This window comes from Halichoerus grypus, chromosome 4, assembly GCF_964656455.1.
Source record: "Halichoerus grypus chromosome 4, mHalGry1.hap1.1, whole genome shotgun sequence".
Taxonomy (NCBI): Eukaryota; Metazoa; Chordata; class Mammalia; order Carnivora; family Phocidae; genus Halichoerus; species Halichoerus grypus.
In genome coordinates, this window is record NC_135715.1 from 151,671 (window position 1) to 178,788 (window position 27,118).

The following is a 27,118-nucleotide window of genomic DNA, read 5'->3' on the forward strand; positions in this document are numbered from 1 at the left end:
TTTCAGTCTGTTTGGATCTGAAGTGAGTCTCTTAGAAACAGTATATAGTTTGATAATGTGTTTTTTATGCATTATGCCAATCTCTGTCATCTGACTGGAGAGTTTATCCATTTATATTTAAAGTAATTACTGATAAGGAGGAACTTCTGCTATTTTGCTATTTGTTTTCCATATGCCTTATAGCTTTATGTTATTCCTTTCTTGCATTACTATCTTCTTTTGTGCTTAGTTGATTTTTTGGTAGTAAAACATTTAAATTCTTTTCTTGTTTCTTTTTGCATATATTCTATTTTATTTGTGGTTATCACTAGGATTGCATTTAATATCCTAAAATTATAGCACTCTAAATTGAATTTATACCAGATTAATGTCATATAAAAACTGGTCCTTTACACCTGTGTTCCCATCCTTTTTAGTTATTGATGTCATAAAATTATATTTCATACATCATGTGCCCCCCAAACATAAAATAACAAATCTTTTAAGTAAATTAATCTCTTAAATTATGTATAAAATAAGATTTGGAGTTCCAAAAGTTCCAATAATACTAGTTTTGATATTTGCCCATGTATTTACCGTTATTGAGATCTTTACTTCTCCATATGGCTTTGATTTACTGTATCACAACTAGTAATTTCACCCTGAGGGACTCCCTTGAGCATTTCCTGTGGGTCAGGTCTAGTGGTAATGAACTCCCTCAGCCTTCATATATCAGGGAATGTCTTGATTTCTCCCTCACTTTTGAAGGACAGATTGGCTGGATACAGAATTCTTGATTGACATTTTTTTTCTTTTAGCTCTCAGAATATATCAGACCACCACTTTCTGGTCTCCAAATGTTCTGATGAGAAATCGGCTAATTCTCTTACTGATGATCCTTGTATGTAATGATTTGCTTCTTTCTTGATGCTTTTAAGATTCTGTCTTATCTTTCTAAAGTATGATTATAATGTGTCTTGGCATGGGTCTCTTTGAGTTCATCTTACTTGAAGTTCATTGAACATCTTGGATGGAATTCGGGCAGTTCTTAGCCATTATTTCTTCAAATATTCTCTCTGCCCCTTTCTCTCTCTCTTCTCCTTCTGGAACTCCTACAATACATATGTTGATCCACCTAATGCTGTCCCACTGGTCCTTTAGGTTCTGACTGCTTTTTTTCATTCTTTTTTATTTCTGTTCCTCAGCCTGGATAATTTCCATTGCTTATCTTCAAGTTCACTGATTCTTTCTGTTGCCTGCTTAAATCTTCCTTTGAATCCCTCCAGTAAATTTTGCATTTCAGTTATGTACTTTTTCAGCTTCAGAGTTTGTTCTGGTTTCTTTTAGGTTTTATATCTCCTTGTTGATATTTCCATTTTGTTCATACATAATTTTCTTGACTTTCTCCACATCTTCCTTCAGTTATTTGAGCATCTAAAACCATTGTTTTAAAGTCTTTGTCTTGTATATTTGACATTAGGTCATTTTCAGGGACAGTTTCTGTTGATGGATTTTTCCCTCTTTAAATGGGCATTACTTTCCTGTTTCTTTGCATGTCTTGGTTGAAAACTGGACATTTGAATCAGTAATGTGGTAGCTCTGGAAATAAGATTCTCCCCCTTCCTCAGGGCTAGCTGATTTTTAAAATTATAATTAACTAATTTATTTATTTTTGTGTGTTTATTGTCATAGGCTGTCTCTGTGCTGAGGATCAGCCTGAGATGTAAACTTAATGTCTTCTTATTTCTTTTCTGAGCCTTTTTCTGGGCATTCTTTAATGTCTGACACCCAAAAGGAAAAAAAGAGGGGGGGCAGGGTGGAAATGAGAAGGAGTGGTTAGAGAAAGGACCCTGGTCCTTTAAATTCCCTGGAAGTCACTTCAGCAGGAGGAGGATGGTCTTACAACAATGAGGGGAGGTGCAACACCTCTTCTCATCTGCACATTTGTGATCAGAAGCAGTAATCCGTGATCACAGCATAGACCTCATATTTGGAGGTAAGAGTCCTTTGTTGCCTACTCTGGCTCTCACAAACTGCTCTAGGAACACATGTACCTATGAGTCTGCAGGTGGGCAATAGGTAGCTGCTACTTTGCTAAGAGCTGATATTGACTGAAATTAACCACAACTTTACATCCAAGCCTTCCTCCTGGGAGTTATAGCTTTCAATAGACTCCAGAGTTCCAAAGTAGTTACTTCATACAGCTTTTGCTTGTGCAATTGTCCAGGTGGAGAGATAGATTCCTGGTGCTTCCTACTCTACCATCTCCTTAGCAATGAACTTTATTTAGCATTGTAAGGCCTGTTCTTTTAAGATGAAAACTCCTTCTTGATCTCATATAAGTATCTTGGATATGTGCAACGACCAGCACAGTCAATGAGAACATTTTCATCACCCTCAAAAAGAAACCTTTTACCCTTTTCTTAAAAAAAGATTTATTTATTTATTTTTAGAGAGACAGAGAGAGCCCAGGGTAGGGGTAGAGGGTGAGGGAGAGAGAGAATCTCAAGCAGACTCCCCACTGAGCAAAGCCTGACATGGGGCTTGAATCCACGACCCTGAGGTCATGACCTGAGCTGAAATCGAGTCGGTTGCTTAACCAACTGAGCCACTCAGGAACCCCAGAAACCTTGTACCCTTTAACTATCAACTCACTATCCCTCCATGCCCCCAACCCTAAGCGACCACTAATCTACTTTCTATTTCTGTGAAATTACCTATCCTGGACATTTCATCTAAGTGGAACCGTATAACATATGGTCTTTGGGACTGGCTTCTTTCTCTTAGCATAATGTTTTCTTTTTTAAGATTTTTTTATTTATTTATTTGACAGAGAGAGACACAGCGAGAGAGGGAACACAAGCAGGGGGTGTGGGAGAGGGAGAAACAGGCTTCCCGCCTAGCAGGGAGCCCGATGCGGGGCTCGATCCCAGGACCCTGGGATCATGACCTGAGCCGAAGGCAGACGCTTAACGACTGAGCCACCCAGGCGCCCCATCTTAGCATAATGTTTTCAAGGTTCATCCATGTTGTAGTATTTTCAGTACTTCACTACTTTTATTTTATTTTATTATTTATTTTTTAAAAGATTTTATTTATTTGAGAGAGAGAGAGAGAGCACAAGTGGAGGGGAGGAGCTGAAGGAGAGGGAGAAGCAGACTCCTAGCTGAGCAGGGAGCCCGATGTGGGGCTCGATCCCAGGACCCTGGGATCATGACCCGAGCTGAAGACAGACACTTAACCGACTGAGCCACCCAGGTGCCCCAGTACTTCACTCCTTGTAATGGCTGAATAATATTCCATGTTATGGGTATACCAAATTTTGTTTATTCATTTTTCAGTTGATGAACATGTGGATTGTTTCTACCTTTTTGGCTATTATGAATAATACTGCTGTGAATATTCATATACAAGTTTTACTTGTGGACATGTTTTCATTTCTTTTGTGTATGTATCCAGGAGTAGAATTACTGAATCATATGGTAACTCTATGTTTAAATATTTGAAAAACTGTCAGACTGTTTTCCACAGTGGCTGCACCATTTTACATTCCCACCAGCAGGGGATGAGGGCTCCAATTTTTCCATATCCTCACCAACATTTGTTATTATCTGCCTTTTATTCTTGTGGGAATAAATGTTTCTTTATCTGGTGTATGCCCTTAGGACCATTTCCATAAACTTTAAATGGTTGTTTTAAAAATATTTTTTATCAGTTTTGCTGGGGAGTGGGTCCAGGGACATCCTTATGCTGTCATGCTTGGAAGACCTTCTCTGTGTGACTCATATTTGAGATTCTTCATTTATCATTGAGTTTTCAGTCTTGGGCAGAGATATTGGTTTTTGATTTTTTTAAAACATGAATACTCATAGCAGCTTTATTTGTAATAGCCAAAGAGTAGAAATAATCCAAATGTTCACCAATAGGTGAATGGATAAACAAACCATGATAGCTCTGTACAACGAGTACTACTCAGCCACAAAAAGGAATGGTCTGTTGACTCACTCAGCCATGACATTATGTGGGGCAAAAGGCAGCAAAATGCAGACACTGCATGGATCTACTCACACAAAACTCAGAAAATGCAAGCTTATCCATAGAGACAAAAAGCAGATTGTGGATGCATGTGGATGGGAAAGAGGAGGGGTGGGGTAATTACTGATGGGAACAGGAGACCTTGGGGAGGGATGGATGTAGTTATTATCTTGATTGTGGTGATATTCTCACAGGTGTAAAGCATGTCAAACTTATCAAATGGAACACTGTAAATATATAGTTTACCATATGCCAATTATAATCTCAATAAAGCCATTAAAAAATAAAATGAAGAGTGAAAACCCAATTGTTGGTCATATAGTTTTTCTATACACAACACAAAAGTGTTGACTTTTGCTGTTGAGTAGTTAGGTAGCTAGTACATCTATACTAATTGAACCAACTAGTTTGCAGTGTTCTGGGCTGCTTCCCTCCCACACCATGTGTTAACTTGACAAGTATCTTTTATTAAATAAAGGACAGAGAAATGAAATGGCCAGCTATCAGGCTCAAACTGATGCATTCTTGATAAAAATCATTGACTTTCATTCCTGCTGGGGCTCCGTTAAACTAATCACAAAGAGACACACCATTTCTACCATTACCTTGTGAATTAGCTTGGTGCTTTCTACTTCAACACAGCAGTGAAGCTGCATCCATCCTGAGTTTGAACATGCAAAGCGACCACACTCAGCTCTCAGCACAGGGCCCAGAGTTGAATAAAGAGAAATACGTAGGAAGGGCACAAGGGGGTCTTTGACTGCTTTAAAATCCAAGCAGGACAAGGAGGTGGTATGTGACTGTGGAGATAATTTCCTGGTGTGGGAGGAGCTGGGCAGCTTCACAGGCCCCCTTTGGCCCCTCGCGTTCCTTTTATGCTTCCTGAAGTCCTGCTGTCTGGCTCCCTTGTTCGAGCTCAGGCACTTCCTGTGGCTTCTGACTGGCTGGCACCTCCCCGGGGTCACTTCTGCTTCCTCTTTTCCCTCCTTCTTCCCTCATTTCCTGTGTATGACATATCAGGCAGGTCCTGACGGGGAAGCCACTTGATGGTTTGGATTTACCTCCAGGCTGGCTGGGACTTGCGTTTTTCAAAGAGAATCCAGGCAGTAGGTGGGAGAATCTCCCTGTGGGATCCTGTCCTGGATTGAGTTGCATGGAAATTACGTATTAGCTTAGGCTACTTCATTACAGCTTTAAGGTAAGTAGCACTCAACAGTGATTTTTATACTCAAGTTCAGTATCTGTCTTTGAAGCAGAAAGTGATTCCAAATCTAATGTAAACTATCCCAGGAAAATGGAGGTTGACCCATAACTCCAGGTTTTTAATGGCAGGGGCTGGACATGGAGGCATTCCTGATGCCAAGACCCGCTCCCCATCCTCCCAAGCCCCCCAGAGTGAAGCCCCAGGTGAACCACTGCTGGAAAACCCAGAGACAGATCGCTTCCACAAAGGCAGCCCAGGGGGAGTGCAGGATCCCCTTCTCCCATGCAGCCCTCCTGTAACACACTTCCTGGTGCTTGAGGGTCAACTAAATTTTAATTTATTGCAAAACCTGGAAACCACTCTGAGCTTCTTGGAGACGGACACAGGCTAAAGGTTTTAGAAGTATGAACACTTCTGAAAACCTGCCTGCATTAAATCATCCTTCACAAGCACTAATGAACTTTTGCATTTAAAAGGAAAAGACAGCGATGTAACCAGTGAGCAAATTCTGGGGATTCGTAGGGTGCAGGGGACAGGGGTTGTTTGCCTTAGAGAAGAGGGGCTCTTAGGAGTCGTAAGTGTCTTTAACTATTTGTAGGCAGATTTTAAAGACTGTGGAGGCCTGCTGTCAGAGAGCCCCTCTGGGTAAAAACCGAGTTGCTGGTGGAGAGCTGCCCCAGCACCGGGCTCTTCTGTAACAAACAGGAGCAATCACCCTCCCACACTGGACGCAGAGTTACACGACCGATGCCGTTTCCAGACAAACATCGGGCCCAGTGTTGTGCCGGCAGAAAAACAACAATCTTGGCTGCTTTTGCACATGGAAATGCAGGAGCACTGCCTGAGCACAGGCCCCGGGGCAGGAACCTGCTTCCTACCACCTCCTAGGTGCCCTCTTGGCCAGGTTCCTTCGCTGCCTGCTGCCTCAGTTTCCCCATGGCCTCTCCCTCATGGGATGAGTATGAGGGTTAAACAGGAAGATGGTGTAGCAGGCTTGGGACTGCACAGAGGGACCCCCAGAGCTGCCATGGGTGCCCTTGTTCTGCTGTGGGTGTGGAATTAGCCTGAGCCCCAGGTAATACTCTGACGCACGCACCACAGAGGAAAAGGCACAGGGCTCTCTGCAGGGAGGATGGGAACCCCGTGTTCTGGCCCCGGCGCAGCTCTGCTGTGCAGGCCTGGAGTGGAACGCCCTGGGCCCTGCCAGGTTTGGTGCCAACTGCAGGACGCAGGGGCCCCGGGACTCCTCTGTGTGCAGTTGTTGCTGCGGTCGGTCTGGCCCCTGGTCCTCAGGATGCAGGACAATTTCTCCAGCAGCAGGCGGTTGTCCCTGTCGATGGTGGCGAGCCGCTCCTCTTCCAGCTGTGGACAGACACACAAGGAGCCTCTGGAAGCTCCAGCTACGTCCATGCTATTACCGTGCAGATTTATTTAGAGGATCCCTTCAACCCCACATTTCCTTTGACTTGAGCACACTTCAGCAGCCCGTGTGACACGGGCAGGCTCCCTTGTCTGTCTATGGATGGGAATACATTTGGATGGGGCCAAATTTCATATGCTCAGAGTGGAAGTAACAGTGAGGATGCTACGATTCTTTGTGAAATTAGGTCACCCTCCAAAACTCTGTGGCGGTGATGCTAATGAGGAAATCACTTCATGTTTTAAGAGAGGTATTTTATACTGCTGAGAAGAAGAGAAGATTGGAGCCCAGAGGAAACGAAAATCCTCTTGGTTTAGGTTTTAGAACTGATTGATCCGCTGGCTTGCTTGGCAATGATTAGTTCTGCCCTCTTCAGCTATCATTACTAACAGCCACAGAGAGAGCACACAGCATTTAGCTTTGGGGGTATTACTATCAGCATAACCATGAGAGTCTTATTCTCACTAGATGGTTTACACTTCAAGACATAAATATTCTGTGGTGGTCAAGAAATGGTCTTGTTTATTATTTTTTTATTTACTTTTATTTATTTATTTTTTTTAAGAAATGGTCTTGTTTAAAGGAAGGGTACTGATTGATTTCTTTAAAGCTGCAGTGAGTAACGTGCCAGCGTGCTTTCCTGCCCCGCCCCGGCCTCTCTTCCTGGAGACAGCAGGTAGACTGGAGAAGTCTCCCGGTGTACCCACCACCCACCAGCTCCATTCTGGCGAGATGAGGTTAATCGGCTGCTGACACGGCATGTCATCGTTGATGACAGGAACTGTTTATCCCTTACTGAGCCTGCATTTTCCATTTCCCTAGTTTCTGAGCTGACATTTCCTCATTAGCTGCACCAGTAACTGAGAAGTAGAACAGAGATTACCTTCAGCTTCTTGAGTTTCAGGTGGAGGTGGCTGAGGCTCCGTGGGGCGTGGGCATCCACGAGGGGCTGGGCGTCCTGGACCTGCAGCGCAGAGAGGCGGTGTGACCCCAGGCACACTTTTAGCAGGTAATTAACGTGAACTCAGGTTGGGCTGCTTCTGGGCTCTGGCACTGGGGACAAGTATCATGATTGTTTGTGGCACCAAAGATTCCAAGGCAGCCTGGGAGAGACAGTCCTGAATGAGGCTCAGGACTTGAGTCAGAATCCAAATAACCCCTGGAGGGAAACAGGCAGCCCTGGGAAATGTGCTTGCATTGTTGTTTTCAAGTAGAGAATTAAGTGGGTACCGAGTAAGAATTCATTAAATGTAAGTGCCAGCAGACATTTCTATTCTGTTGCCTGCCAGAGGCCTTTAAGACGGTGAATTATGAAACTGTCCACCTCACTCTAATTTCTGAGCCTCCAGCAATATTCAGGATGAGCACCTGAAACATTGATTAACTGCGAAATGATCTCTGCAGTTTCCTATCAGAAAATGTACAAAAAGGGAAGAAAATTTATATTTTAAAATGTGGTAGAGTAAACGCATGAGGGCTATATGTATTACCATCTGCAATAAAAAGGAACCCCCCCCCATATTCTAGATACTTGCTTGTAGACCACTAGCTACTGGGCCCTATTAGCTGATAATCTGCAAGTGACAGTGACACCAGCTGAGTCTGTCTAAAATGATAATGTGAGCATCATGCACTCTGGGGATCAAACCCAGTGAGCCATGCAGCGGTTTCAGCAGAGCCCCTGTACAGAGAGCCAGGACAGGGCAAAGGGGCTAGATGGCGAGTAGCCTGAACAGCACACTCAGGAATGGGCGCGTGGCCCCTAATGTGAGGGGAAGACTAAAGAACAGAGACAAGGGAATAACACAACTACATATGTGACCTGGAGGCCCTCTGTCACCGGGTGTGGAAGAAGACAAGACCAGAGTTGGGCTGGCCGGGGCTCTGGGGTGGTGAGCAGTGGTATGCTGGTGATGGTGGGAGTGGGGTCAGTGGGAGCCAGGCCTCCAGGGGACACATGTCTGTGGCATGGGGTGAGGGAGAAAGGAGTAGTGAAGAACGGTCCGAGGCTTGCAGTTTTGATGCCTGGTGACAGTAGGACAGGAAGAGAGGTGGTGAGCAGTTTGGGGGGTAGCCAGTAAATCCTGTGTTGGGTGACTGTGTGGAGCTTTCTAGGAGCAATTAGTTTGGGCTGTAGGTAAAAATTTGAGGCTAATTATGGTTATTAAAAATATGACACTAATTTGCCTTATTATAGCACTTACTTTTGACCAAGGTCTTTTGAATACACTGTTTTCCTAGCTGCCCCCTCTTGTTTGTTATACACACTAAATATGGAGGAAAGGAAGCTGTTCCTTACAGTTGATAAATGTAGAAGGAGTTAGGACAAGGGGACATTGCCATTTTATAACCATCATAGTACAGACTGGTTTGGGCACAATCATCAACAGATGTTCCATCTCGGGGGAAAGTCTGGTGAGGAAGACAGAGCTGGAGTGACTGATGTGGGGCTCAGAGAGAGCAGCTGAGGTGGGGAGAGAGAATGACAGGGTTCACCTCAAAGAACGCTGGGATGCTCAGCACTGAGAGATGCCAGAACCACGAGTGTCTGGTGAGGCTGAGAGCAGGGGCCTTGTTGAGTCTTTGCACAAAGCAGGGATGCCTGCCGTTGTCTTCTCTGCCTCCGGAGATATGAGCACGGAAGACTCTGGCTGTGGGCACAGCAGGGGCGGCTGGAGCGGGGGAGGAGGGGTCAGGGCTCCTCCTGGCTCCGTGCCTAAAAAGTTACAGTTTCTCTAGGCAGATTTCCACGGAGACCAGACTGCCCCAAAGACCACATGCCCGGACATGGAGAGTCCAACAAAACTGGATTAATCAGAGCATGCAGAGCTTCCAGTCAATTTCCAGTACTTTGTCTTCCAGACACTGGAGGGATGTTCCCAACACGAAAATGAGAAATAAAAAAACCAAACAGGGGACCTTGAAGAGACAGAGATGTTGAAAGGATCAGAGGAAAATGTCAAGTAAACTCTAAGTAACAACCATGGAGAGACAAAAGAAGATGTTTTATCTACACAATAAGAAGGATATTCTGGAAAAAGGAATGATTACTGATAATAGTCCTTGAAAACTAAAACTGAAATAAATTGAATTAAGGGGCTGAGGATAAAACCAAGAAACATCCCAAAAGTGAGCCAGAAATAGAGAGATGGGCAGCAGAAGAGAAAATAAAAGGAAACTAGAGACTCAATATTGGGTCTGGGACATCTAACTAGTAGGGTTTCTAGAAAGTGGAAGGGGACAGAATTTTCAGAGTCTCTAAAATGAAAGAATCCATCAGAATAAACTCAAAGAGACTCATATGGAAGCATGTCATCACAAAATGTCAGAATATCAGTAGTAAAGAGGAGGTCCTTCTTAAAAGTTTCTGGAAAGAAACACCCACATGCCCATACCCCTGGTCACAGAGGAGTCACAGGATTCTTTAGAGAAGGTGTTGGCTGAAGCAGAGGGCTGGCCATGCTCACCCTGCCACAGGCTCGAGCTGTCACTCCTGCCCAGACAGGACATCATTTCCCAGGACTCTTGGCACTGAGGTGTGGCCCTCTGATGAGCTCTTGCCAATGCAGCACCACAGATGTTCCAATTTTAGGCCAAGGTCTCTATGAAGCAGGTGTGGCTTCTGTGCTCTCCCCCCCATCCCTGGCTGGACCCAGGTTGTCACAGAGCCTAATGGACGGGGGAGCCACAGGTGAGTGGGGCTGGTCTGGAGTCATCCACACATGGGAACAGGGGCAGGGATTACACTTTGAGGGTGTTGGGGCCTTTATACATTTAGGGTCTATTTGTTACAGCATCTCACATTACCCTAACTTATGATGAGGACCAATGCCTTTAACATCCTGAGGGAAGGCTATTTCCATCCTAGAATCTTATACCAAACTTTCTATCAGGAGTGATGGGAGGAGATGCCTGCATGGCTCGGTCGGTTAAGTGTCTGCCTTCCACTCAGGTCATTATCCCAGGGTTTTGGGGTTGAGTCCTGCATCTGGCTCCCTGCTCAGCGGAGAGGCTGCTTCTCTTTCTGCCTCTGCTCCCCCTGCTTATGCTCTGTCTCTCTCTGACAAATACATAAATAAAGTCTTTAAAAAAAAAGAGTGATGGGAGAATAGAAGGATTTTTAGCACAGAGACCAAAAAAAAAAAAAAAAAAAAACCCAAAACAAAGAAAAAAGCCCCAAGCAAACAAAAACCTCCCCTGCACCTGTCCTTGGGAAGCCACCGTGGGATGTGCTTCATCACATGAGGGTGTAAACCAAGACTCAGAAAAACATGGCATCCAGGAAAATTCTTTTCAACACGGGAGACCAGCAAAGGGAGCCCCATAGACATCAGTTCCATGGGCCCAGAGAGTGCACCATGGGCCATCCAGATGGGAGCAGGAAGATGGAGGACCGCAGAAAGGGTGTGTGTGTGTGTGTGGGGGGGGGCTGAAAGATTATTTGAAGTTTTTGAGTATTTGAGAATTTATTCATCAGCATTTGATGACTGATGGAATATTTGAAAAAAAATAGCTACAAATATATAGAAAACTCAAGCAACATGAAAACAAGGTAATATTAACTCTTACAAGAAATTGTAAGAGAAAGGAGATATAATTACAACTTGACTCAATAGTAAATGGTTTTGCATAGTCACTCTAACTGGTTATTGATTTAATGAACACTGATTATATCTATGTTGAGAAGAAATGGTAAATGAGCATATTATCCTGAGAAATGGAGGTCAAGACCAGGAGAAACTGCCAAAAGGGCTGAGCATGGCTGCCTCGGAACTGGGCTTTGCTGCAGGGAGAGGCCACTGCTTTTCATCAAAGTGTTTTGGTACAATTTGATTTTTTAAAAATGTACTTTTATCACTCTGATAAAAACTAAAAGTAACTAAAGAATTGTCGGATGGAGAGATAACTAGAATGGAGAGAAGCATAATCAACTGTGTAGGCTCCTGAGAAAGCAGGTGGCCTAACGGCTCGGCGGAGTCGGCCAAGCCCGGCCACCAGCAGGAGCCTGGCAACCCAGGGGCACAGATGGGCTTCCCTAGCCACCCTCAGCTGCCCAGTGCCCACAGAGGAGAGCGCGCATTGTCCCTTCCAGTAGGGTTTTGCCAGACGAGTGTGCACATGAAGCCGAGGGTCCCGACGGCTCTTGCCCTTCCTCGGACTTCCCTCCCTGCTCCCTCTACTGGTGCCCCCACGGCGCGTTTCAGAAGTGCGGAGAGCACTGAGACAGGAGCAAAGATACTGAAGACCTCCCCCATGGAGAATAAACAAGTGCCAACATCCTGTCTCAGCCCACCCCGCACACCTCCCCAGGCCACCCCCACCCTGGAGTCCCCTGTGTCCTTCCTACCCTGTTTCTGTATTTTTACTGCTAGGAATGCACCTATAACCCATATATTCTATTGTTACCTTTTTAAATTTATGGAAATTGTATTGACCTATAATTACCACTCTGCTTCTCTTTTCACCCAAAATTATGGTTTCTAAAAAATATAGTATAAACTTTAAACATAAAGAAAAATGAGAAAAATAGTATAATGAACCCCCATGTAGTCTTACTCAGCTTCATCAAAACCAACTCATGGCCACTCTGGTTTCAACTCTGCCCCCCCCCCCCTCCCTCATCTGAGATGATAGCAAAGCAAACCAAGCAAATCTTTTTCATCCTTAAACATTTTTTTTTTAAGATTTTATTTATTTATTTGACAGAGAGACACAGTGAGAGCAGGATCACAAGCAGGGGGAGGGGCAGAGGGAAGAGAGCATCTCAAGCAGACTCCTGGCTGAGCACGGAACCTGCTGACACTGGGCTCGATCTCATGACCCTGAGATCACGACCTGAGCCAAAATCAAGAGTCAGACGCTTAACCGACTGAGCCACCAGGCACCCCTGCATCTCTCTTTTTGCTTAAATTTATTTTTATTTTATTTTATTATTATTATTTTTAAGATTTTATTTATTCATTTGAGACAGAGAGATAGAAAGAGAGAGCATGAGCAGGGGGAGAGGCAGAGGGAGAGGGAGAAGCAGACTCCCCACCGAGCCAGGAGCCAGACTTGGGGCTCGATCCCAGGACCCTGGGATCAGGACCTGAGCCGAAGGCAGACGCTTAACCATCTGAGCCACCCAGGCGCCCCAACCCCTGCATCTCTCTTAATTATAGTTTCTCCCTCCATTTCCCCCCTTGCAATGTGTTATAAGGAAACCAGATGATTTGTCCTGTGGATGTTCTCAGTCTGGATTTTGCTGACGGAACGCCTAGCACCACCTGTAAACTGATAGTTAGAAATCAGGTTTGACTTTTTCCTTGGCAAGACTATCCCTTAGGTGGTGCTGTGATATTTTATCACAAGGTACACATATCTGCTTGTCTCTGTTTTTATGAAAAATTGAGACATTCTAAGTCCATCATTCATTCTACGTTTATTTGCTGGAATACTTCTATGAAGACAAGCTTCACTTTGGCAGCGTACGTACTGGGCTCTCTTTAGGAGTTGGTTGTTAGCCCCTTTCAAAGGTGGCCAATAAGGTGTTCCTGTTTAACATCATCAGGAAATCAAAGATTCAAATCTATTTGATGTGTTTCAATCCCCCACCATTGATATTCAACATACCCCATCTGTGGCCCCGTGAGATGATTGGCTTTTCCAGCAGTGCTAATAGCCTTGACAGTTTCCTTGCTTTCTGGAGTGACAAGGTGACACGGGGTTATCTTTATATATCCTATCTCAACTTGGAATCTGCCATTTCTACAAGCGAGCCTGGTTCTTCCAATGAGAAATGGTGTTTAGAGACCACAGTCTGGGAGCCAGGAGTTTCGTTTACAACTGGTTTGTTCTTTCAAGGCCTTTGCCATAGAGCTCACCTGGTCCTTCCAGCTTTGGTTCAGAACCCCATTCCCTTTAACTAGGCTTAGGGGTCTTACTTCTGTATTTCCCTCCTTCTGAGCTAAAAATCCCAGTTCTCAATGACATCAACATGATTACTCATTTGCTTTATCCCACCCTAAACACACACATAGTCCATAAGAATAAAACTGACATTTCGTGGACATCTGCCTTAGCAGCATATTTATGGATCTGTCTCCACAGGCAAGGGAAACAGAAGCAAAAATAAACTATTGGGACTACACCAAAATGAAAAGCTTCTGCACAGTGAAGGAAACTACCAACAAAAAGAAAAGGCAACCTACCAAATGGGAGAGGATATCTGCAAATGACAAATACAATAAGGGTTAATATCCAAAATGTATAAAGAACTTGTATAACTCAATACTGAAAAACAATCCTATTAAAAAATGGGCAGAGATGGGGCGCCTGGGTGGCTCAGCTGTTAAGCGTTTGCCTTCGGTTCAAGTCATGATCTCAGGGTCCTGGGATTGAGCCCCGCATTGGGCTCCCTGCTCAGTGGGAAGCCTGCTTCTCCCTCTCCCTCTCCCACTCCCCCTGCTTGTGTTCCCTCTTTCGCTGTCTCTCTCTCTCTCTGTCAAATAAATAAATAAATAAATCTTTAAAAAAAAAAATAGGCAGAGAATCTCAATAGACACTTTCCTGAAGAAGACATCTAGATGGCCAACAGACACATGAAAAGAGACTCAGCATTCCTCATCATCAGGGAAATGCAAATCAAAACCAGTGAGATATCACCTTACACCAGAATGGCTAGAATCAAAAAGACAAGAAATAACAAGTGTTGGTGAAGATGTGGAGAAAAAGGAACCCTCATGCGCTGTTGGTGGGAATGCAAACTAGTACAGCCATTCTGGAAAACAGCATAGAGTTTCCTCAAAAAAAAAAATAAAAATAGAAATACCATATGATCCAGTAATTCCACTACAGGGTTTTTACCCAAAGAAAATCAGTGAAGACACTAATTTGAAAAGACACATGTACCCCTATGTTTATTGCAGCATTATTTACAATAGCAGGGATATAAAAGCAGCCCAAGTGTCCACTGATACATGAATGGATGAAGAAGAGATGGTGTATACATGTAATGGAATATTACTCAGCCATAAAAAAAGAAAGATCTTGCCATTTGTGACAACATGGATGGACCTAGAGGGTACAATGCTAAGAGAAATACGTCAGAGAAAGATAAACAGCATACAATTTCTCTTATATGTGGAATTTTTAAAGCAAACGAACAAACAAAAAACAGACTCATAAATACAGAGAACAGACTGGTGGTTGCCAAAGGGAAAGGGGTGGGGGATGGGTGAAACAGGTGAAGGGCATTAAGGGGTACAAACTTCCAGGTATAAAATAAATCAGGGAGATGGAAATGACAGCATAGGGAATACAGTCGATAATATTGCAGTAACCTTGCACGGTGACAGATGGTGACTACACTTAAATGGTAGTGAGCAGAGAGTGATATAGAATTATCGAACCACCGTGTTGTACACCTGAAATTAATACAGCATTGTGTGTCAACTCTACTTCAACAATAAAGAAGGAATACATTAATTGAAAAGATAAACACAACTGAAGTAGGTCCTCTCAATATGACTATGAAGGCAATTACATCTACTCTTTTTTTTTTTTTGTATTTTTTTTGCATTTTAAATTTTTTTATTGTTATGTTAATCCCCATACATTACATCATTAGTTTTAGATATAGTGTTCCATGATTCATTGTTTGTGCATAACACCCAGTGCTCCATGCAGAACGTGCCCTCCTCAATACCCATCACCAGGCTAACCCATCCTCCCACCCCCCTCCCCTCTAGAACCCTCAGTTTGTTTTTCAGAGTCCATTGTCTCTCATGGTTCTTCTCCCCCTCCGATTTCCCCCCCTTCATTCTTCCCCTCCTGCTACATTCTTCTTCTTCTTTTTTTCTTTCTTAACATATATTGCATTATTTGTTTCAGAGGTACAGGTCTGAGATTCAACAGTCTTGCACAATTCACAGCGCTTACCAGAACACATACCCTCCCCAGTGTCCATCACCCAGTCACCCCATCCCTCCCACCCCACCCCCCACTCCAGCAACCCTCAGTTTGTTTCCTGAGATTAAGAATTCCTCATATCAGTGAGGTCATACAATTACATCTACTCTTAGGTCCATTTTATTTTCAATATTTTGGAATGCTTCTTAAGTTTAATTTGTTTTATAATATGTGAAATATTTACCTGGCTCCAGAGTCAAATCTGTCAAACAACTGCTTTTTCTAAGAGGTCTGGGCTCTATCCCTGTCATCTTTACCCTGTTCCCTGTTGACAAATCTAATTTTACCGTCACTCCTTTAACTTTTGAAAATAAAGGATACACAATACGTATGTGTCAATATATTGGTATGTATGTGTATATAGATATATTGTCATCCCCTCTTTTTTAGACAAATGTAGCATATTTACACATTTTCTTCACGTTGCCTTTTCTATTTCACAACGCACTCTAGACATAATTCTGTGGTGGCAGATAGAGAGGTTTCTTGTTCCTTTTTGTACCTGCGGAGGATGTCATTGTGTGAAAGCCTCCTAACTTACTCACCCAGCTTGCTTTTGATGGACTTTTGGGTTAGCTCCAATTTTGCTATTACAAATACTGCTGCTATTAGTATCTTTTGCAATTTCTTTTCAGATCTTTGCCAGTGTGCCTTTGGAATGGGTACTGCGGGTTAAAGGCTAAATGCATGTGCAGTTTCATTGGGGATTACTAGATCCCCCGTGGGGCTGTGCCCGCTGCCTGCCCACTAGCACTGTGGACAGTGCCTCTTTCCCCAGAGCGCTGCCAAAGATTTGGGGGATTTTTGCCAACCTGCTAGTTGAGAAATGGTATTACGGTGCAAGTTTAGTTTGCATTTTTTTGTTGTAAGTGAAGTGGACCAACTTTTTATAGGTTAAGAGCTATCTGCAATTCTTTTTCTGTGAACTTTTGTTCATGCCCCTTGCCCGTCTTTATGTGGAGTGGTTTGCATTTTTCTTTTTCTTTTTAGAAGTTCTTTATATATAAGGATATTAACCCTTTGTGATATAAGTTGCAATTATTTTTCCCAATTTATATTTGTTTTTCCATTGATTCTTCTGGGTTCTTTAGATATTTAATCATTTCATTTACAAATAGAAAAAAAAACCCAATACCTATTTCATTGCCTTTTCATGCGTAATGGATTTGTCTTGTCTGCTTGCTAATACCTCCAACACAATTTAAAAGGGTATACAAGATAGTAGGCATCCTTGTCCTATTTCTAATTTTACAGGGAATACCTTTAGTGTTTCCCTATTAATTAAGTACTGTCTTAGGACTGAGACATTTATATTTTATTATGTTGGGGAAATATCAGTAGCAATGTCTATTTTATTAAGGTCATTTTAATTTTATTTTTAGCATCAGTGGGTATTTAGGCTCTGAGATAGACTGCCCTGTTAAGATGCCAGGCTGAGGACAAGGTGCTCTATTCTAGAGATGCTTTGGGCACAGCACGCTCCTGAAAATCCTTTTTCTCCCTTCTGTATGTTCCCAAGGATTCTCAGCCAAGCAGTAAGAAACTAAGTAACTCTAAGGAGCTAACTCCCCTTTACTCTTAATATGGAAGAAGAATTTGTTTTAAGCCAAGTTTTAGTGCCAGCTAGTGAGACTGGAGTTGGTTCTTGCAGCTGCCTCCAGGCAGGGCAGTGTGGCCCCCATCCCCAGTGCCGTCCCTCCTCCTCTCCCTTCCTTCTGCTGCAGGCCCACATTGCCCCTCATTCACGGGGGCCTTCACCATCTGGACCACAGTCTTGTCTTCCCACAATGCATTTTACACCACCGGACCAGTGCTGCCAGCTCCCTGCACCCTCCTGTCTTAACCTCGCCCCTCCCCTCCCCTCCCCTTCCCTCCTCTCCTCTCCTCTCCTCTCTTCTCCTCTCCTCGCCCCTCCCCCATTTCCCCTCCTCCCCTAATTTCCCCTCCTCCCCTCATTTCCCCTCCTCTCCCCTCCCCTCCCCTCCTCTGCCCTCCCCTCCTCTCCTCTCCCCTTTCCCATCCCCTCCCCTCCCCTCATTTCCCCTCCTCTACTCTCCCCTCCCCTCCCCTCCTCTCCTCCAAACCCCTGTCAAGACTGCTGGCATCGTCCCCACCTAGGATGGCCCCTCTGGCTCCAGTTGCCCCATCCCACACCCATAGTTCTCTTCTATTCAGCTTTCTTAGTTGACTGTATCTGAGACTTGCTCCCTGTCTTCACATCATTCCCTCCCAGGTAAGACATATGGCCCTCCCTTTAACACCTGACACTGGGATCACGGGTTCCCCCGGCCCCCGTCTCAGCTGCTGGCCCTGCCATATTGGGGTGTTTCAGCACTCTCTTCTTAGACCCAGCAACCATGTGCTTCTGAGACATCTCAGAGGGGTGTGCGTCAGGGCAAAGTAATTTCATGCTCCACCCCCACACCTGGGTCCCACGCCAAATGCCAGTCTTCCCTATTCATCAGCTCCCCACTTCATACAATGACTATTCCAAATCTTCCTTATCTCAGAGTTTCTTAGGCACAGAGCCTCGTTATTCACTTGCATTGAGGGTTTATCAACCACCTACCTCTTCCCAGAGACAATTCTAGTCCCTGGGACACACACATGAACAACAAAACCCTCATGACGTTTACATTCTTATCTCTTCTTCAGAGAGGCAATGCCAGTTGATTTTGAACTTACTACCATAAGCGCTCTTCAGTTTTTCACTGCTGTCAACTCTTTGCTAAGCATGACTCACTGGGTGCTCTAGGTGCTGCGGATGTCCTAGCAGCTCGATGCGGCCACTACCTCCCCGCCATGGGGGAAACGAACCAGACAAGATAAATACGTTACATCTATCATGTGGTGACATGAGACAGCAGAATGAGGACCTAGAGAGCGATGGGGGTGTGCTTCCTAAAAGAGGGCACAGAGGAGATTGTAGGAAGTCTAGAGGTCTGAGGAAGTGAGGGTGAGCCCTGGGACAGCCGGGCTCCCAAGGACGACAGCAGGTGCAGGGCCCAGGTATGGTGGGGGGCACCAGAGCAGCCTTGCAGTAAGTGTGACCTCCCTGAGGCCACCACATCACCACAACCCAGGCGTGCAGAATTCCGGGCGGAGTAGAAAGGCTCACCTGGATCTTGTATCCTGCAGAAAGCTGGGGTCCCCTCCCTGGGGAGATGCCTTCAGAGCAACACAGAGCAACACCCCCTTCCCAGAGTACTCCTTTCTTAGAGCATTTCTCAACCTCGAGGAACACAGACATGGAGAGAGCGTCGTGCGGTTGGGTGGCACACTGACGTCTCAGGGGCATAAGACCACCACGGCAGACCATTTCAAAAGTACAAGGTGACCTTTTCAAATGATATCCACATTTGCATCAAATAATGGAAATAATAGCATATCTCCTAATGGACATCCCACCGGAATATGCTGTTTTGAGAGGGGAGAGGGTCCCTCGGATTTCTGTGTCTTAAGATACTTTCAAGTCATTTAGGAAAAACTAGGTACTTTATAAATGTGCCGTAATTCAGAGTCCTAAAATGTGGCACCGGAAAACCACAGTCCATTTTTATTGTATGACAACATATATGACCAACCTTTTAAGGAAATGAGATTTCAACCATTCCATCTCTGAAACTAAAATTAGCTTTTGGTTTCCAGGGAAAGCCCTGGCAGCCACGGGGGCTGCTCTGGCGCCCGCTCTGAGCCATCTGGGCCGACCCCCACCTTTCCTACCTTTCTCCTGTGATCCTGGTAGGCTTTCTCCCAGGTGCCCGGCAGGCACTTGCTGCCACAGGGAAGAGTTGGCCTGGGGGCTCTCTGCATTTCAAATTGCAAAACCAGCTGCTCCCTTCCAGGAATGGAGCCACCCGGGTGCGATCTGCAGAGGGTTGTGTTTGCTGGATCAGCTGACAGTTGTCATGGCGGCCAAGCCAGGGAGAAAAGAAAGGGCAAGAGGAGATCATAACGTAGGAGAATGGAAGATCCTTCTGCTCTAAAGGGTATTTTCTCAGCAGATCTTAAGTAGCTTACTGATGCCATTTGGAGGCCCACTGCTCACCTCCCCCATACTCATGGAAAAGGGCAAAGAGTTTCTTCCCCAGATGACTTTCCCCTTCCCAGCCTTCCCTTCTTTTCTTGCTTTCTTCCTTCCCCAACCGTCCTTTCCCTCTTTCCTTTCTCATATTCTCCTCCCTCCCCCTTCCTGCCTCCTGTCCTTATCCCCTTTCTCTCCTATCTTTGAATAACTTATAATAATTTGGGCAACTCCAAATATTTGCAGCTTAGGTGGCAGATCTTCATTTTTTTTTTCAATTGACTTGAGGATTAGGTACAGAAAGTTTTAGTCATTTTAAGCTGTTCCTCTCTCTGTGGCAAGGGACAGTGGTGCTAGAATATCTGTTGAGCTGTTCATCTTTGTCAAAATCATAGGTATAATTTTAGAGATGACATGATTAGAGGAATAGCAATATTGTTTTCATTTCAGATTGCTAGTCGTCATGACATCACCATACCCATCACAGAAACATTGTAGTGCAGAATTAGTGATTAGGGGCTCGTCGTTGAGCTGTGTTTCAGTAAACAGAACACAACAGAAATAGGGGCATTTTATGAAGAATTGTGTTGTACATATGAGCATGATTCAGTGGCTATCAGTCTGAAAGAGAATTAGCTAAGCCTAAATTGAATCAGACTTTGGAAAAATAAGATGTGAATAAAATCAGAGTATGACTTTCTCCTGTCTGGCTTTAGGTGGCTGAGGTAGGCAGCACTTAGCTGGTTCCAATGCTCTTCCAAAGTTTGGCAGAACACTTTGCAGGCTGATAAAATTGTTGATGTACTAACAGTTAAAAAGTTGGGTTTTTCAAAACAAATTTATTTTAGTTCACAAGTAATAACTTTAGAAAATTATGCATATACAGTAGAAGATAGATGTAAGAATTACTGCCTGAAAAATACAGCTAGTACTCTAAGACATGAGGCCTCATGAAGATTTCTTAGCCTATAAAATCTACATGTCATATTCCTCTAAATATATAAAGAACGAAAGAAAGAAAGAAAGAAAGAAAGAAAGAAAGAAAGAAAGAAAGAAAATAATAATAATAAGTAAATAATTTTCTTTGCCCAGTTACTGTCATTGGTCAAGCCCAATATTCAATAGATGCTCTGGGAAACCCTGCCATTAATGAAATAATGGTATTGATGATAATGATTGAGTCCCCAACTCATGCTCCGAGATTTTTTTGTTCAGACTGTGGGGCTGGTTCTATATGATTCTTATCTTTCTCTTTTCCTGAAGCCTGTCTGCCACACATACTGAGAAATTCCTGGCAATGCTCAACATCACTGCCAATCAACTGAGGAATGGAGGCATCGTTCTGTCCAGCCTGCTCATGCTTATGATAGACCATGGATGGAGGGCAAAGTAGAAGCTGGACAGAATAAATGATATTTAAAGGTTCTTTGGGTTTTTTTGTTTCTCGGGGTTTTTTTTAGCAATGTGGGTACTCATAGTAGTTATGATACACACATTGTTATTGATGCACCTTATAAATAAGTGATCTCAAGTTGGAATTTTACCGGTGCTCTTCCCACTCATTTATGTTTACTCTTTTTTTAAAAAAAAGATTTTATTTAATTATTTGACAGAGAGAGCATAAGCAGGGGAGCGGCAGGCAGAGGGAGAGAGAGAGCAGACTCCCCACTGAGCAGGAAGCCTGATGCGGGACTCGATCCCAGGATCCTGGGATCATGAACTGAGCGAAAGGCAGACGCTTCAACTGAACCCCCAGGTGCCCCCGTTTATGTTCACTCTTAACTGACTAACATTTGCTATCTAATTAACATTTGTTATCTAATCTGACTTGATGGTGGGGGTCCCACAGCAGAGGATCTGGGAAAACTAGACATACCCCACACTGAACCAGAAAGATTGCTGTCAGCTGCATGGTACACACACCAATCCAGTCTCAAACTAAGTTTGGTTCCTAACATATTCTTCTTCTTCTTTTCTTTCTTTCTTTCTTTCTTTCTTTCTTTCTTTCTTTCTTTCAGAGGGAGAGAGCTTGTGCAGGTGAGCGGGGGTGGGGGTGGGGGAAGGGGGACAGGGACAGAGGGAAAGAGAGAATCCTGAAGCAGACTCCCCACTGAGCATGGAGCCGATCCCTGAGATCATAACCTGAGCCAAAATCAAGAATCGGACACTCAACCACTCAACCAACCAACCAGGATCCCTGTTTCTTAACATATTCTTAACAAGATCAGACCAGAAAAATCAGTTAACCAGTAACTCCTTGCAATCTATCCTGAGGAAATAATCTGAAACATTGACAAGGATTTATACACAACAAAGAATTCCTCATAAAAGTAGAAAATTGGAAAGTCTGGAGTTTAATTAATAGTGTCAATGTCAGTTTCTACTAATGTTCTTTTTCTGTTCTGAGATCCAGTCCATGATATCACTTTCTATTTTGTGAATTTTTAAGTAGAGAATTTTTTTATGTTGACCTAGGTTTGAATGCTTAATATTACACAGTTTCTATTTATACTTTGCACAAAGTAAACAGCAAAGCCTATTTTGATTTGATTATTCAGATAATACTTGTATGCTCAGCTCCAGCCTTAATCAGTAATTGGATCAGTATTGACTTGAATATTGAGTTTATTAGAAATATCTTGTAATGGTGACTCTCTGAATATGTGAAGGCTATTAGTACAATTGACTATTACATTGTATATATTTGTCAAGTAATATATGTTAATTAAATCCTTAATATTCATAATTCTTTGTATGTGTCTTGTGACTATAACCTGAAGTTCAAGCTTTGGTTATGTTCCTCTGCCCTCCCACCAGAGCAGTGAGATCAAAACAAAGCAACAGGCCTCATTCTTATTCTACAGTACAGAGTAGTTTTAAAACAATCTCAAATTACTTCAGATTAATTCAGCTTTTGGAGGGCAAATATTGATTCACAGAGAAATGAATTTGTCCAGAGCCCTCTGTTGAGTGTGGGTCACTGGAGAAACCTAACCAAAGAACCAGGATACCTACTTTCAGGAAGGGTGGCCTGGGCTATTTTCCTCCCGGTGAAAACAACGGAAAATCCTGGATATTGTCTTAGTAATAAACCTTCTCCCCAAAGCAGCTGCAAACTTACTACACAGCAGGGAACAAAATGGGGGAAAGTTCCTGCAGCCCAAATTCACATTGCTTAGGCAGCCAAAACACCCTCAAATAGTGAAATTGGCTAGTAGTCCTGGGCTGACCCAAGGTGCCAAGAAAAAATGATGCCCCCCATGCTCCCAAAGTCCTCAAACTCTCCCAGTGTCTCCTGGGCACGAGCGTCTTGCAAAGTGAATAGTCCATGACTAGAACCAACAGAAACCTCAGAACAGATTCCCAGAAACAACAGACATTGAAGTCATGAGACACAGATCATAGGAAAGCTACACTTACTGTGTTTTAAGGGGGGGGAAAGAGACAAAATTGGAAATATCTACAGGGTACAGAAACCACAAAAGTTCTCAGTACAGGAGGAATATTTACAAAATTTGCAAAATTGGACCATATGCTGAGCTGTTAAAAAGGTCTCCACAAGTTTCAAAGGGCAGCATTCACACAGATAATGTTGGCAGTAGGATGGAGCTAGGAATTAACAACAGAAGATAACTAGGAATCCCCTATATTTGGAAATTACGCAGTGCAATGCTAAGGCAGGGGCGGGACAGGGATGTCCCTGTGACCTTCAGGAGGTGCTTTCAGGATGAACTGGACACATTTGTTGGGTGTTGTGATCACCATTCAGTAACGCTGGAACCGATTGTGACCTTACTTACGCAATGTCAGTCCCGAGAAGATTCACTGAGGGTTATTAATCCTGCTCTGGGGATGCTCTCAGGGAATCCGACCAGAGAGGAAATGACGAATGTTACTGCTGGTGGAGAGCTGCAGCCTCCGTGTCCACAGAGGCGGAGGCCACACACGTACTCACAAGACGGCAGGCTGTTAATGTGCGTGACTGGAAAGATGATAAACCCGAGAAAGCAGCAACAGGACAGCTCCTCTTACAATACATAACAGTCAGGAATGTTCACACAGCCGAGAGCACTTTTGGAAAAACTGACTTATTATAGGTGGGAATGAAGTGATTTTTAACTTTTAAAATGGATTTTATCATATTTGTGTGGTTAATTTTTTTGAAAACAATTTTAATTTTTTATGTATTTAACAGAGAGCACACAAGCAGGGGGAGAGTCAGAGGGGGAAGCAGACTCCTCGCCGAGCAGGGAGCCCGATGTGGGACTCGATCCCAGGACCCCGGGATCATGACCTGAGTCGAAGGCAGACGCTTCACCAACTGAGCCACCCAGGCGTCCCTCTGTGGTTAATTTTGTAAAAACTGATTTGATGGGCATATCAGGCCTTGATCACACCATTCTCAGCCCACTACCTCCTCCCTGGTGCCACTCTTACCCCCTGAACTTAGAGAACTCACATAAGGGTAACTCCGTCCCCACCTCCTGAGCCGGCTTCTCCTGTGAGGTGAACAAGCGGCTCCTTGCTGTGCTCCTGGGTTCTCACGTGGCTCTACCAGCCCCACGCTGTTGTCACGGTGTTTGCTGTGCGGTGTCTGCGGTGAGGGGCCACAGATCAAGAAAATACTAAACCCTGGGAACTGTTCAGGGCCACAGAGTGTTCCTGGCAAGAACATCTGGAAAGGATCTTACGGAGCCTTCTTTCGCCTTCCTCCCTTTTCCACACCAGGCTGAGTGGAGAGCTGATTTGAATTTTCAGTCTGCTTTTGCTCAGAAAGCCAGGCAAAGCTGACCCCTTGGGGCCGTCGTGCGAGTTCTCAGCTCCCGGTGTGGAGAAAGCGAGGGCACAGGGCCTGTGTGACGAGCCTGACGCAGAGCTTGGCGGGGGGTGGGGGGGTGGGGGGGCCTTGTACTGCGCAGACTCTCCTGTTTCCAAGGGCACCCTGTCCGCCCAGGCTCTCCACCCCAATGTATTGTTTACGTAGCAGCTATTTTTTGTCACTTGCTAGGGGTCCTCAAATCTGTCATCTGCAGGGGAGGGTCACTCCCTGGGGGTGAGGGTGCAGAGAAATGGGTGTTGGCCAGAACAGAGGAGTCAGCAGGCAGCCCAACCCTGGAAGAGAACCGCCTTCCACCGCCTGCCAGAAGGCTGCTGGGAGCGCCTGATGGCTCTGGTGTGGTTGCCACAGTCCCCACGTCCTTGAGTCTGGGCTCTGCAGAGGCACAAACTAAACAGGGTGCGTGAAGCTCCGAGCCCAGGAGAAACCCTCCAGATGCCCCAAGCACTTCCGGAGCCCTGGGGTGGAGCGAAAAGACCCCTAGGCTCTCTCCCTCGTTCCTTGCTGCCATTTTATTTTATTTAAGAAGTATTTATTTATTTGAGAGAGAGAGAGTGGGGGGGGGGGTTGCGGAAGAACAGAGGGAGAGAGAGAATCCTGAAACAGACCCCTGCTGAGCGAGGAGCTGAGCCCATGACCCTGAGATCCTGACCTGAGTCCAAACCACCTACTGAGCCACCCAGGCACCCCTCCTGGCTGCCATTTTAATGCAGATGCAACAGTAAAATAATTAAACCGTTTTCTCCAAAGAGTAACAAGGAAGCAGTTCATATATTTTTGGTAACAGATCCTTCCTTTCAAAAGGAAGGAGAAAATGCTACTGAAAAACAAAGCTCACCCTCTCCTCCAATTTCGAAGGAAGATGGCTTGTGAGACTGGAGCCCTCACCCGCACAGCAAGGGACGCCTTGACCTTCTGCTGGGGCGTCGTCCATGTGGGGCGCTGCCCTCCAGCGTGTGTGTTCAGGTGACCAGAAGGAGGCTGGGAACAGGGGCTTCATCTCTCGGTGACGGTGGAACCTCCCCTCAGGCACAGCTCATCATGGAGAATGGTGACCTCCACCAGGTATTTTGGGTGGAAAGCAATCTGTTGGTGATAGGGTTTTGGAATATAGGTGAGGTTCAGGGGGTGAGGTCTGGAGCCAACGACCAAGAAGGAATTCTTGAGACGTCTTTGGTGCAAATAGGTGGTTAAGCATGGGGACAGGACCCGTGGGCAGAAAGAGCTGGGGTTGTGAAGGGTGGCTGATTAGGTACTTGGAAGTTGGGGGAGGTAAGGAAAAGGGAGGTTCCAAAAGGATTGTTTATGTTAAAGAAGACTCACAGGATACCGGGGGCCTTGCCATTGCCAAGTTAAGGTTGTTTTTCCCCCTAGCAAGGCATTACCATGAAGATAGTTGGGAGCTTCCTGGAGGAACATTACACTCCCCGCTTCAAGGATCTGTCAATGGGCTGCAGGTTTTAAGGGCATTTAATTGTATCTACATTCCCTTCTGGAAGCTAGGTTATTGATAGAAATGCTTTGTTCTTGATGATTGGTAAAACTTTTGTAAACTGAGGGAGACTCAAGTCTTGCAGGATTGTGATCTCTATAAGTTAACTATTTGTTTTTCCTTTAGGGCAGCTGGGAATGCTGAGGAATGCCAGGTATATCCCAGGGGGGTGTGTGGGGGCGGGGGCGGTGTCAGCTTCTGCCTGTCCTCAGCTGGCCTTCTGCTCCCTCATCATTGGGAGTTATGCTTCCTTGGGTGGGACAAGGGTGACATTCTTCCAGGAGGCTCCCAACTGTCTTCATGGTAATGCCTTGCTAGAGGGAGAAACAACCTTAGCTTGACAATGGCAAGGCCTCCGGCATCCTGTGAGTCTTCTTTAACATACAAAAATCCTTTTGAAACCTCCCTTTTCCTTACCTCCCCCAACCCCATAGTATATAATCAGTCACCCCTCACAACCCCAGATCTTTCTGCCCACGGGTCCTGTCCCCTTGCTTTAATGAAGCCACCATTTTGCACCAGAGACGTCTCAAGAATTCTTTCTTGGTGGTTGGCTCCGGACTCCACCCCACCAAACCTCACCTATATTCCAAAACTCCATCACTCTCCACCCCTTCCCACATTTTAATAAGATTGCTTATTGCCTAACTGGAAGAATTTCAAGCAAAGCAACTAGAAAAATGGGCTAATTCAGGGTTTGTTAACCTCAGCACTGTTGACATTTTGGGCAAAACGAACCATTTTCTGTCCTGTCATTGTCACCCCTCCCTCCCAGAGTGACAACCAAAAATGTCCCCAGCTGGGAGCCCCTGATGGTCTATCAGTGAAACTTCAGGTGTGATAAAAAACTAGGTTACTTTGGGGGAGGTTTTTTCTTTACTTTTTGTTTTTTTTTTTTTAAAGATTTTATTTATTTATTTGACAGAGAGACACACAGCGAGAGAGGGAACACAAGCAGGGGGAAGGTCAGAGGGAGAAGCAGGCTTCCCGCTGAGCAGGGAGCCCGATGCGGGGCTCGATCCCAGGACCCTGGGACCATGACCTGAGCCGAAGGCAGACGCTTAACGACTGAGCCACCCAGGCGCCCCGGGGGAGGTTTTTTCTTAAAAGGTTAGCCTCATGGAATGAGAGCAGCTGATCCCCTTTTGTGTAAAGCAAGGGAAGGTGCTCTAAGTTGG

The 27,118-nt window shown here is 44.7% G+C and overlaps 1 protein-coding gene across 1 annotated transcript; it reads right to left on the bottom strand.

The window, feature by feature from the left end:
* Positions 1-2,758: 2,758 nt before the first annotated feature.
* Positions 2,759-19,543, bottom strand: CFAP97D2 (CFAP97 domain containing 2). The gene is made up of 4 exons (XM_036095100.2): positions 19,311-19,543; positions 7,522-7,602; positions 6,315-6,580; positions 2,759-5,153 (listed from the first exon to the last, which is right to left on the bottom strand). The coding sequence occupies exons 1-4, from the start codon at positions 19,398-19,400 to the stop codon at positions 5,072-5,074; spliced, it is 519 nt and encodes a 172-aa protein (XP_035950993.2). The 5' UTR covers positions 19,401-19,543; the 3' UTR covers positions 2,759-5,071.
* Positions 19,544-27,118: the final 7,575 nt, after the last annotated feature.